At 49.3% G+C, this 13243-nt stretch overlaps 1 protein-coding gene across 3 annotated transcripts in view; it reads left to right on the top strand.

Moving 5' to 3' along the window:
• The first annotated feature begins 1286 nt into the window (after window positions 1–1286).
• Window positions 1287–13243, top strand: part of PRKCB (protein kinase C beta) — a 172872-nt gene continuing 160915 nt past the window's right edge. For all 3 annotated transcript variants that reach the window (XM_061599213.1, XM_061599211.1, XM_061599214.1), the window contains exons 1-2: window positions 1287–1553; window positions 4963–4994. In XM_061599213.1, coding sequence (XP_061455197.1) covers window positions 1372–1553; window positions 4963–4994 — 214 coding nt within the window. In that variant the 5' untranslated portion in view covers window positions 1287–1371. The remainder of the gene's footprint in view (window positions 1554–4962; window positions 4995–13243) is intronic.

Here is a 13243-nt window from a genome sequence, read left to right as displayed (position 1 = left end):
AGAGAGTCTATCAGTGTGTGTATGTCGGGGGTAGGATGATTGCCTCCCTTGTGTATGGGACAGGCAGTTCCCTGCTCTTGAGGACTAGAGCAATTCAGTGCTCAATCACATTTAGCAAGGGGGCACCTCAGGTCATTGCAACCGTTACATTTTCTACCAATCTTTTAATGAAACCTGGCATTTTCCTCCCTTCGCTGGCTGCTTTCATGCTGATTGCTTTTATGTTGCTCTCTTAAAATGTGTGGCTTTTCATATTTTTTGTTTTAAATTGCCTTTGTCGTTAATTTTGGTTTGTTTATTTCCTTGGCAAGCCACTCCGGGAGCCTGTTTGAAGGGGCAAAGTACCAATCATTTCCTTCTGTCTCCAGTGGGTCTGGGGCCAGAGCGTTCCTGCTTAAGGAAGGCCCCAGGGCAGTGCCCTCTGCAAAGAGGGGGCCGGCGGAGGCGAGGGCAGGGCCCAGCCTGCAAGAGAGGCAGTGGGCAGAGGTGCTGGGCAGATTCAGCCCCACCAGGCCCCAGGTATCCTCGAGGTTTGCAGAAGTTAAACACATTCCTAGAAAGGAATCCCTAATTTGGGGTGGTGGGATGGAGAAAACTGCCCAGTGGGGATTGTGTGTGATGGTCAGTGGTCACTGAATGCTGAAAGCTGGGAGGGAGGGGAGATGGGCATGGCTGTGGGTGAAGGCACTGCACAAGGTCGCATGTAGGGCCTGGCAGTGCAGGGTCAGACCAAAGAGCCTCCTGTTCTCAGAGAAGCCAAGAAGATGCCCGAAAGGGAAGCCCACAAGCAGGACCAGAGTGCAACAGCAGGGCTCTCTCCACTCCCATTCCCAGCAACTGGCATTACTCAGATGCCTCTCACCCTGGAGATAAGGGCCCTCAACGCTGCAACATGCTGTTGCAGTTTCCGCTTGTAAAGAAACGCATTCTAAGAGGGGAGATTCCAGGGCTCTTTCTCTCTCACACACATACAAGCTTGCTGCTGTGACTGGTGCCACTCTGCATATGCTCAGAGGCACTTGGGGCCTCCCGATGGCTTTTATTTCCGCGCCCTAATCTTTGAGCCTGGGCCTTTGCCAAACAAGTCTTGGAGAAAGCGGCAGAGCCAAGCTTCGCTAAGCCCCGTGAGCCCCGGCCGCCGGAAGCCGAAGCAGTGGGGCGTGGGCGTGGCCATGGGGACCGGCTGCGGCTGGAGCCGGGTGGGCGTGGCCCTCCGGGGGAAGGAGGCGGGGCCGGCGGGCGCGAGAGGAGGCGCCGGCGCCGGCGCTGCCCAGCTGTGGCCAGAGGTGTCGCGCGCGCCAGCAGCAGCAGCAGCAGCAGCAGCAGCAGCGCGCGGAGCTCGGCGGCATCCTTGCGGCGGGAGCCAGGACCATGGCCGAGCCGGCGGCGGCGGCGGCGGCTGTCCCCGGGCCGGAGGGCGAGGAGGGCCCCGTCCGCTTCGCCCGCAAAGGCGCCCTCCGCCAGAAGAACGTCCACGAGGTGAAGAACCACAAGTTCACCGCCCGCTTCTTCAAGCAGCCCACCTTCTGCAGCCACTGCACCGACTTCATCTGGTGAGGCGCGGAGCGCGGGGAGCGGGCGCGTCGCCCCAGGCGGGGGCTCTTCCTTAGCCGAGCCCAGTGCCCTCTCGGTCCCCGGTCAACCCCTCCCGTCGAGGGGCGCCCCTTCGCACCCGCCAGCCGGGAGGGCCCCACCTCCCCCCCCGCGGTCCCAGGGAAAGCGGGCAGCTTTCTCCCCTGACCCCGGTCTCGGGAGGCTGCTCTCCCCCCCCCGTTTCAGCTTGCGCCTCTGTGATGCGCCCCCCCGACTGCCTCTTGTCAAACTCCCTCTCCGGGGGGGGGTCCCGCTTCCATTTGCACCGGAAGGTGCACCCCCGGGGCTGGTGAATGCGCCCCCACATCTGCTCCCGGAGGATAGCGAGGAAGGCGTCGCAGGCGCCCGCTCTCCCGCTGGCTCTTCCTCTCGCTCCCTTGATCTGGAGTTCCCCGGCGGGCCCCTTCCAGCACGATGCGGACGAGCGCTCGCCACCTACCGCCCCTGCCGGCTGGGGCCTCTCCGGAGAGGGGCCGCCTCCAGCCGCATGGATGCAGCAGGCGCCTGACTGTGCCACTGCCGGGCTGCTGGTGGCGTGAGCTCTGTGACTCCCTGCCTCGACGGGGACCCCCCAGGAGCCTCTAAGACCCCCTGCCTGTGAGGAGAGAGCCCCTCCCGCATTAGTTTCAGTGCAGGCGCAGGCAAAACAGCCTGACCCACTACGAAGGCCCCCGCAGACCAGAGAGCGTCTTCCCTTCCTCCTGTCAGCTGCAAATGATAATTGACCTCCCCGCCCCCCGCAGTTTCGTTCATTGCCCCATCCACACCACAAAACATTCCCCATCACACTGGCCCTTTAAAAAAAAAAGTGCCTTCCTGCCCCATTCCCCCTTCTGCCCCCTCACCTGTTTGGGACACCCTCTTAGCATGTGTGGCTACCCCACTCTCCAGTGACATTGTGCCTGGCAGGGTATCTGCAATAATGCCCCCTCTTGCACTAAAATGTTCTCACTCCACTTCCTACTGCCCAACTGCATGAAGCGGGGGGGGGGGGCTGCAGGTGGAGAATGTCCGGTTGCCTACAAGGAGCAAACTGACCAAGTGAAAACCTGCCTCTATCCATGAATTAGCCTGAGAAGGCCTGAACTGAGGAGGTGGCCCTAGGTGAGCTGCTCCCGTTCACTCCACCCCCCAGCTGCAGTGTGCAAGCAACAGCCCTGACCTACTTTACAGGGTGGTTGTGAGGTTCACACCATGATCATGCGTCTGAGCATTTTGACTACGCTAAAGCACCATATAACTGAGACTGATGAGCATGTTGATTTCTTGGGGCCAGTATCTTGGGGGGGGTGAAGGTGAAGCCATCACCCATTTTTCTGAATTCCAAGTGTTCCTGTCTAGTCCAGCCTCCTGTTCTCACAGGGACCAACCAGAGGCCCCAAAGGGAAGAAGCCCGCAAGCAGGAGGGATGTATCTGAGCATGTCCAGAGCGCCTTTCCCAAGTTCCCTGCAGCTAGCTCTGCCTGGGATCAGAAAGAGAAAGGACTGTAGAGCAGGGGTTGTGTCTCGTATGGAGGGTCCCTTTTTTAATATGTCCCGTCCAGTGCCCCTGCGCTCCGGCAAGGTGTGGCGAATTTGCAAAGGAAGACTGCAGATCTGGAGTCTGTTGGCAGTTCAGGCAGGCCTAAGTGCTCCAGAGGTGCACTGTGGCACAACCTCGAGGCCCACTGTGGTTGGGTCAGGTGGGTTACTTTCCAGCAAGAATCCCAGCAAACTGCTGGCACCATGGAAGCTCCTGATCTGGCCAGGACCTTGGAGAGCTGCCACCTGCCAGGGGGCGCCAGCCTGCCCCAGCCTGGTGACCCCCAGCGGCTTTGGGCTCCAGCTCCTGTTGGCGGGGAAGGCTGGCGCGCAGTAGAGACAGTCTCTGCCCTGGAAGAAAGCGGCCTCCTAGCTGCTCGGTTGCCCAGTGGGCTGCAGTCTACCATAAGAACATTGGAAGAGCCCGGCTGCTGGGCCAGGCCAAAGGGGGCCCAGCTAGTCCAGCCTCCTGTCCTCACAGTAGCCAACCAGATGCCTCTTCTGGGAAGCCCACAAGCAGGACCTGAGTGCAAGAGCAGTTCTTCTCTCCTGTGGTTTACCTTATAGAATCATAGAATTCTAGACTTCCTTCTGCTTGGAGGAAGGGCGGAATATAAATCTAATAATAATAATAATAATAGAGTTGGGAGGGGCCTATAAGGTCATCGAGTCATCCCCCTGCTCAGTGCAGGAATCCACGTTAAAGCATACCCGACAGGTGGCTGTCCGGCTGCCTCTTGAATGCCTCCAGGGTTAGAGCCCACCACCTCCCAAGGTCATTGGTTCCACTGTTGTACCACTCTCACAGTTAGGAAGTTTTTCCTGAGGTTCAGCCGAAATCTGCCTTTCTGCAACTTGAGCCCATTATTCCGTGTCCTGCACTCTAGGATACTCGAGAAAAGATCCTGGCCCTCCTCTCTGGGACAACCTTTCAAGTACTTGCAGAATGCTATCATGTATCCCTTCAGTCTTCTACCAGCCCCTGCTCTGGAGCAAAGGATGTAGCTTCCAGATAGACTTTGAACCCCAGCACCTCTTATTTTAGGGACAAAGGTGAGCCCTGTTGCACATTCCTTTTCTGAGGCATGCACCCCGCTTGGAGGCCCTGATCTGTCACGGAGCATGTCAACCCTCAGTCCTGGGATCCATCTTTTTTTAAAAAAAACAAAAGCGCCCCAGTGATAAAACAGCTCTAGCAGTTACTTGCCCCCCCTTTGTGCCTGTGTTTATCTCCCCATCCCACCACTAGCATCCTTTGTGGTTGATAACTTCTGCTGAGCCCTGTAAAGGAACAATCAGGTGTGGTGGTCCTTTTTTTGGGGGGGGAGGGGAACAATGGGGAAGGGGCGTAGCTCAGTGGCAGAGCCTCTGCTTTGCAGGTAAAGGGTCCCAGGTTCAGTCCAGCACAGGAATGTAGGAAGCTGCTTGATGCAGAGTCAGACCCTTGGTCCATCTAGGTCAGTACTAGCTACCCTGACAGGCAGCAGCTCTCCAGGGTTTCAGGCAGGAGTCTCTCCTAACACTACCTGATGCTGCTGTTGGGGATTGAACTTGGGACCTTCTGCATGCCAAGGCAGATGCTCTGCCACTGAGCTACGCCCCTTCCCCAGGTTGGAAAAAAAGCCTCCTGTCTGAAATCCTAGAGAGCTGCTGCCACTCGGTGCAGACAGTACTGAGCTAGATGGGCCAGTGGTCTGTCTGTGCATCAGCCAACTTCCTGTGTTTCTAGCTGCCTTTGGAAGGCCTGGAGCTGGAACTCAGGTGCTGCTGGAGGAAAGGTGAGGGTGACCGCGTATGCATGTGCACTCAAGCTCTAACTCTTTGCCTCTCTCTCTCTCTGTCTTGCAGGGGCTTTGGAAAGCAAGGTTTCCAGTGTCAAGGTGAGCTACACACTGCGTGTGTATGTGTGAGTCTGCATGCCTTGGTTGTGGTGCCCCTGCAAGGCCTGGCTTTGAGTCTTTGCTTAACAGAGGTGCAGACCCAGAACCTGTGTCTGGTTTTGGGCCTCCACAGCCCTTAGAAGCAGTACAGTAGGATTATAGGCATTCATAACCCTGGGATTTTGGGGCAAGGTGTGCATGTACAAATAAAGCACTCATCCTTTCCAGGTGTGGAATGCCTCTGCAGGTATAATTAACGTGTGTGTGTGTCATTTGCCCCTGTACTTTAACTTAACTAATGACTTGCCTTCTTGCTGTGGCAAGGCCAACACCCTCTTTGTGGCTGCTGCATCTTCTGTGATTAATACCCTGCCCTGATGTTGCAGTATGTAAGTGGGGGCATGTAAATACTTTAATCAATGACTCGGTAGGAGAGTCACGAGCCACCTTCCCTCAGCACCATGGTTTGTGGTGGGCAGAATGTGCCACTGCTGTGCACCTTTTCGGATTTGGTCCAGAACCAGTTGGAGAGTTGATAGATAGCTGTAAAGCAGGGCAATCGTGGAGCATTGGCCTGGCCGCGGGCTGGCAGTCGGGCCGTTCGGATTGTAAACTGTGGTGCACCTCTGCACGCACACACACACATCCGCCTTGAGCTTTCCTGCGTGGGGAGTGATTGGCAGCATACCGCCCATTTCTTTTCCACCCTCCTCCCAGTTCTTTAGCCCCTAAGAAGTGAGTGTCTGACTGCTGACAGCAGTCAGGATGTGGGGAGGTGGGGGAAGTGGGTGATGCGTTGATGTGAGAGTCCCAAATGTTGGGCTTCCTTTTTCTCTGTGTCAGTCAAGGGTGGTGGTGGCTGCTTTGAATGTTTTGTGTTTGTGTTTTACGGTTTTTTGTTCATGAGGAAATGGGTGATTGTCTTTCCTTTTTGGGGGGGGGAGAGTCTAAACTGAAGGTTTAATCATGTCTTAAAGAGAAACTGATGGCTCTTCATGATTTGGAAACCCTTCTGTTGGGTTTTTGTTTTGCTTTTGGAACGTTAATTCTGATTGTTTTGTTGTAGTGTTTGAGATGCAATTTAGCACAACACCAGAAACATTGAGGTGTGCATTCAATGCAGATAAATCCATTTTCATGATTAAGGCAAAAAGAGTATCATGAAAAAGGATTAATTTGAATATCTTTGTGTGTTGCATCAAGCTGTCCCCAACCTGGTGCCCTCTAGATGTTTTGGACTACAACTCCCATCTGTCCCGGCCTGCACAGCTGATGGGAGTTGTAGTCCAAAACATCTGAAGGGCACCAGGTTGGAAAGACTCTCTTAACCCAATCTTTGAAATATCCACTATCAAGATGGTAAATCTCTTTTATGTGGTTTTTGCTTAACTGGTTCTTTGTCTTTGTTTTATTGCAAGTTGATTATTTAATTCTGTTGTGAGCTGCCTTTGAAAAGGTACTTGTCTGAAAAGCAGGATTATGTTTTAGAAATAAATAAAGGGATAAATTTCCTCCAGTTGGGAATTTTAATCTGAGTTAATGATTATGTCTATGGAACTGCAGAGTGGTGATTGATCCAGAATGACAGGGCCTGTAATTAATGTGGATGCCTGTAGAAGTTGGGAAGAGAAGCCTATTCATTTAAGAAAGATCATGGGGGAAGCATTAGATGAGATGCAACCAGTTAAAGAATGTTGCAGACCAAGATAACGTGTCAGGAGGTGCTGTTGTCATTGAACAGTGTCAAACAGGTGTGGGGAGCCTTTGCCCCCCCCCATGTTGCTGGACCACATCTCCCATGATCCATGGCCATTGGCTATGCTCACGAGGGCTAATGGGCATTGTAGTTCAGCGATATCAGGAGGGCCAAATGGTCCCCACACCTGTCCCAGAAGGAGATGAGGCATAAATTAAGGATGTGTACCTTGCTGAAGGTTTTGCTTTTCGTATGTAATCTTCTTTGGGAATATTGCTTTAGCTACAAGGTGAAGGGGACTAGAAGCATGCTCTGAACTAAGGCAGTAAACATGCTGTATTTCAATACAGTAAATTGTTTTATCTCATTACCACCACACCTCTCCAGGTATTTAAGGGATTGGGCAATGCTTTCAAACTGGTGGCCTTCCAGATTTTGTTAGTAGAGCTGAATGAATACAACTGGAGCGCTTCACAGATTATATGTACAAAACTGTGTTTGCGTAAGATCCCTGTGGTTAAATAACTAGATGCTGTCCTCTCCACCCCACTTCATGCAATCTTTAAAGACTTGAAAGGCATATTAAATTTCTGCAGATTAAGGTCTGATGATGCTTAAAAATAGAAGAATTTCTGCTATCATAAATGACAGCACCAGCATGTCTTTGAATGATAAGGCTGGGAGCTTTTCATGCGTTCCTGGATTTGTGATGTGTCTTCATAATTAAGTGAAAGGAGTTGATTTTGATATATATATTTAAAAATCCTTTTTATGTCTGATGCATTACAGTTTTGAACCATTGTTTTGAGATTTCTTTTGGCTTCACAATTGCCACCACCACCTGCTTTGAGATTTTGTATAGATTTGACCCATCCCTATTGTGCGATTGTTGAAGCCTGGTTGTGGATGGCTTTGGGCAAGGGTGTAGTCATCCAGGGACTCGGGGAGTCTTAGACCCCTTGATTTTTTGGGAGCTGGGTCCCAGCAGGGTCCCTATGTCTCCAGCATCCCATGAGTGAATCAGCATTAAAGGAGAGTGTGCTAGCCACTGAGAAGAGTCTTCTAAAATACTACCTTGTCCTTTCCTCCTGATTTGGAGCCAATCAGAGTGAAAGGAGGTGAGTCAGCCACTGAGAAGACTCTTCTGAGCAGCAAACACTCTCCCCTTTCATGCTTTTTGGCTCCTAGGGATGCCTGCATTAACAAGGACCTCATTCTTAGCAAAAAAAAAAACAAAAGCAAAAAAAGATGGGAGAGGGTGTGGCTGTGACTATCATGAAGGGACCCTGCACTTCTGAATTTGCCACTACACTACTAGCTTTGGGATGAGAAGGTGTGGCCTCATTTTGTCACCCTCCCCACAGCTCTCTTTCTGAACTCTTGGGTGTACTGCCCAGGCAAAACTCTATTGCTGGTCAGCTCAGTAGTTCTGTATGTCTGGAGGCTAACTCCAGGCATGAAGTGTGTGTAGGGGAGGGGGCCCAACTCTCCAAATCAGGGATGAGGGGCCTGTGTCCCTCCCGATGTTGCTGGACTCCAATTCCCATCATCCTTGAGCAGTGGCCCTGCTGATGCTGCTGGGAGTTGGAGTCCAAGAGCTTTTAGGTGCAGGTCTGCCCCAGTCATTCATAATGTGCAAGTTGGGTGGACTGATGTTAAGGGGAAAGTGGTGAGCTCAGGCGAGGGGTCTGAAGCATCCTCTTCCCCCTGCGGCTTACCATCCTCCAGGCACTCCCCCCCCCCCCCCAGTTAGACTCATTTCCATTATTGGAGTATTTTGTTTTGTAGGCAACTGACATCCTATAAAGATTTAACATCTAAGGATCAAAATGTCACATCTCAGCCACTGGCCACTCCCCTCCCTCTCGACGACCCCTCCCTCTAGCAGATATGTTGCAAAGCAGATAAGGAACTCAGTCTCTCTGGTGCATTTTGTAAAAGGTTGTTTCACATATGTCCAAAAGCAAAGCCAGCTTTCAAAAAATAAAACAAAACCGTCTTTAAAACTGAGTTGATATTGTGTCCATAATGATTAGCTCCCATATATATTTTTATCAAACTGTCCCTTTAGGGAGGGCCTGTACCTGAGTTTCCAGCAAAGTCCTGAAATGTTGTTGTCATTACTAAAAGGTCTATGAGAGTTTTGTGTATTCTTGTATATTTACATCCAATAGTACTACTTTTTGGTGGAGCTTCCTAATTCTTCCTCATTCCACATCCCTAATGTTTAGTTGGAGCATGGCTCTCGACTTTTATGTTTTTTGACACCCTAAAGATCCTTTCCCCTATGAGGTAGACAGCAGTTTCACTGCTGGGAAAGCAGGCTGAAACTCAGCCGTGACCAGGGAGTTTCGCTGGCAGCAGAAGATGGCCCCAGACTATGGTCTGAAGGCACATGAGGCCACCACCTTGCTGAAGCTAAGCAGGACTGTGTCTGGTCAGTGCCTGGATGGGAGACCATCTGGGAACCACTTGTATGCCACTTTGGGTTTCTTGATGAAAAAAAGTTGGGGTATAAATGTAATAAATAAATAAATAAAATAAGACCCTCCTCCTAGATTGAACTCTGCAGGTTTGGGGTGGGGGTTGCCTCACCTCAAAGCCAGGATAAATAGGGGAGTGGTGGCCATTCTTCTTTAAAGAGGAAGCATGGCAAGCAATCTACCTTGCAGGGTTGTTGGGCACAGTCCTTCACCACCCTCCTCCATGAATTTGTCTAATCCTTTAAAAAGAGCTGGCCTTTAAACCTTCTGGAGCATTATGCCCCTGTCCTTGAAATCACTCTCTCTCTCTCCCCTCCTCAATTGACAAAATCTTAAACAGAGCATTGGAACATGGTGTAGTTAATTTAAAGGCTTGTCAGATAATATGGTGGAAAGAAGCTGCGTAGACCTTCTGTTTTGCAGCATGTCTCCATATAGCTCCCTTCTGGCTCTGCCATTTGTCCCCAGGGATGAGTGAGAATTTTGAATCAGGTTGCGTTTGAAGCCGAATCTATTAAATTCGCACTTTCCAAAAATTAGAACTGAAGCAGAGCCATCCTTCGAAATTTGCAATTATTTGAATTCTGTGACGCGGTTTGCCAAAAACAGTGTTTACAAAAACGCAAATATTAGAGGAAAGTGTGCATAAAAATGAACATATGAATGAAAATAACAGGCAAAAATGCATTATAGGAATAGAAATCGTTTGCAAAAATGTGTACATTGGTTGAAACTGCCTACAAAAACGTGTTTATTAGGAGAAATTTGCACTAAAAAGCTGGAGAATTTTCATGAGGATTTTTTAAAATAAAAATTCACAAATTGCTGCAGAAACGTGAAGTGAATTTAAGATTGAAAAAGATGAGAAATGGGGAGAACTGAAACTGGCAAATCTTTCAATCCCTCTTTGTCCCTGAAGAAAAATCTGCAGAGCTGGGACCTGCTGATTCCCAACTAAAATGACTCCGGCAGGTGCCTGGTGCGTGGAAATCCAGGCTCATCCAATCTCCTGACAGATTTCTGGCCATCTTCCTTTAAAATCTGTTGAATGCCTTGGACCAGTAACCATACTGTCTGGATCAGTTCATGGGGTGCCTTACCCCATCCTTCCCCAACCTGGTGCCCTCCAGATGTTTTGGACTCAGCCAGCTCAGTACCGTTGGAGTCCATAGCATCTGATGGACACCAGGTTTGGGGAACGTTGCCTTTAAAGATGACTTGATGTAGTCATTCAATTAGCCTTCAATTTAAATCCCGCGTCAGCTTCTGTGCTTTTCATTTTGATGAATGAAGCACTGAAGGTTGTGCACTTAGCTACAGTAATGTACAAATCCAGAAGTCAGTCAGTTTTAGTCACAAAAGTGGGACATTGTGGGATTGTTCATCACTTGATGCTTCTCCGTCAAATGTGTGAACTGATTCCGTGGAAAGTTTTGTGTGCAATGGGATACAGGTACGTTTCTTCTGGGGTGCTTGATTGCATGCACTGATGCTATGCATGAGCATCCTGCATGAGTACAAAAAAAGAGCCCTGCAGTGCTGGATCAGGCCAAAGGGGGCCGATCTGGTCCCGCATCCTGTTCCCACAGTGGCCAGCTGGATGCCCCAAAGGGAAGCCCACAAGCAGGACCTTAGCACTTGCCATTCCAAGCAATGGTAGTCAGGGCACACTCCCTCTGGTCCTTGAGGTTGCAGGTCGCCGTAATGACCAGTAGCCTTTGATCGCCTTGTCCTCTGGAATGTGTCCAGTCCCATTTTAAAGCCACCCAGGTTGATGGCCATTGCTGCCTCAAACTCCAGACTTCAGCTGTGTGCTGTGTGAAGAGGTCTTTCCTTTCCTCTGTCCTGAATCTTTCAACATTCAGCTTCACTGGATGACTTCCGCTTCCAGTATTATGAGAGGGCGAGAAAAAAAATCTCTCTGTACACTTTCTATACAACTTTCTCATTTTTTAAACTAAAAAACTGCCTCTGAATGGCACAGTGAGTCGAGACGAGGGAGAAATTGGTAAATTTGTATTTTAATGCGAACCTACCTAAACCACATTTTCCAAAACAATATGTGAACTGACACTCATCTATTCTTTGACATTTGCATTTATCTGAATGGCGGCCTCTGCCTACAACTTAGAAATTAGAAGAAGCCTACTCAGCCCTTTCACTTTTAAGGGGAAATTGCTTTATTTATTTATTTTTAACTCTGCGCCTTTTCAAAGGGGAAATGATTGCTCTGGAAATGCTGTCCATGTGTGTCAGTGACAGGGAGAGACAAGATCCCATGATGCAACTGGCTAATGGTTTCAGGAAAACAGGCAGTGTGTCTAATTATGAGATCCTAATCCACAGCAGTACAGCTTGGGAGGTGCAGCAAAGAGTGTCACATTCTATCTAGGATGTGTGTGGAATTTCCTAGGTCCCTGGGGGTGGCCTTAGCTGGTGAGGAGGATGTACTGGGGGGGAGGGGGGAACTAATATTGTTTGCATTTTAATGAGAAACTTCCTAATTTGCACTTAGCTAGCCAATACAGAAACCAAAATGCAGCCATCTTTCAAAATTTGGACTTCTCTGAATTTTGAAATGCAGTTGGCCAGCCAAGTAATGTGTACAAAATGTTTTGTATTAGGGGAAAGGGTGCATAAATATGTTGTTTTCACTAATATGTGCATATGAAATGCATTGTAAAATGGCTTGCGAAAATGTGAATGTTAGGATAAATTTGCACTAAAATGCTGATGAATTTTCATAAGGACCTTCTTTTTGAAAAAATTACAAGATAAAAAAAAGTTATAAAAAGTTACAGGTTGATGTAGAAATGTGGTGAACTTAACTTAACAGTGGAACAATGAGAAACGGAGGGAAGCCGAACAGATTCACTGACAAATTCATCCGTCTTTTGCAGCGAGTGCTGTCTAGGTGGAGGAAGGAAGGAGATTCAACTCCAGATGTGTGCAATTTACGCATAAGTAGACTTACAGGGTAGTCTTTCTTGGACCTAGTCACAAATTGTCACCTGCACAACATCCCCTAATTTCAGCCAGTTACCACTTTCCTCTTGGAAACAAAAGACCATCCAGGGCACAAAATGTCTCAGAAATGCATTGGGGGCGTATTTGCTACCCCAGCCAATGTTAGCAGATTTGGGTAGTAAAAACACCCTATTGTTTTTTCCTAGACTACTGGAGTCAAACCCACATCAACCTTCTACCTCCTCTGAATGAGTGTTTCGTGGCTCTGAGTGTTTGGGTATTGTCAAGCACCCTTCTTCTGACACCACAGACACAAATGCTATCTGGGGTCAAGATATCAGCCCACCATGCATTGGAAATCTCATTGGGGTAGAAGTTATACCCCCAAAACCATTAGTGTGTCCCTTCTCCCTTAACACTGGATGAAGCAAAGCTACTCACTACCCCATCACTTCCCTACCTCCTGGAATACAACTTCCTACACCGTTTCCAGCGCTCCGTTGCATTGCTTTTCCATCAAGCCTGTGAGAGCCTTTCATGCCAACCCAGCCAGTCACTTCCCGAGTAAAAGCCTGAACTATCTGCATGGAGCTCTTGGTGATTTCATCCCTCCAACTGAACTCTGTGAGCATTCCATGACATCATAGCAGCTCAGCCAGCCATTAGCTTTTCATCCCCTAGAGAGCCGTGTTATTCCCTCAGCCCTCTAAGCTATTTTTCTCAATCAATTGTAAGGTAAATTGTGGAGGTAATTCTTCTACATCATGTGTTATACAATCTGTATTTTTCATAATAGAAGGCTGGCTGGGTTGGGGGCCCCAATGTATTTGTTTGCCTTTCTAATTGTTAGCGCTTTGGCCTCTCTTGGCTCTAGGTTCAGCCTCAGATAACATTTCAAGGCTTTTAAATTCTCGTTTTGGAGCCATTAAGGCTGTGGCTTTCTTAGTATGCAGATGTGAGCTGGCTTTGAGGTTTAACCTGTGCATTTGATGGCAGCCTTAAATGTAAGGGCAATGTAGGTCCCGGCTTGCTGAAACAGACCCAATGACAAAGCTATATTTGGGGTGCGGGGAAACAGTGTGTGGACTTTTGAGTTTAGAGAA

Source organism: Rhineura floridana, chromosome 17 (assembly GCF_030035675.1).
Source record: "Rhineura floridana isolate rRhiFlo1 chromosome 17, rRhiFlo1.hap2, whole genome shotgun sequence".
Classification (NCBI taxonomy): Eukaryota; Metazoa; Chordata; class Lepidosauria; order Squamata; family Rhineuridae; genus Rhineura; species Rhineura floridana.
This window is presented reverse-complemented; position numbering and strand designations above follow the sequence as displayed.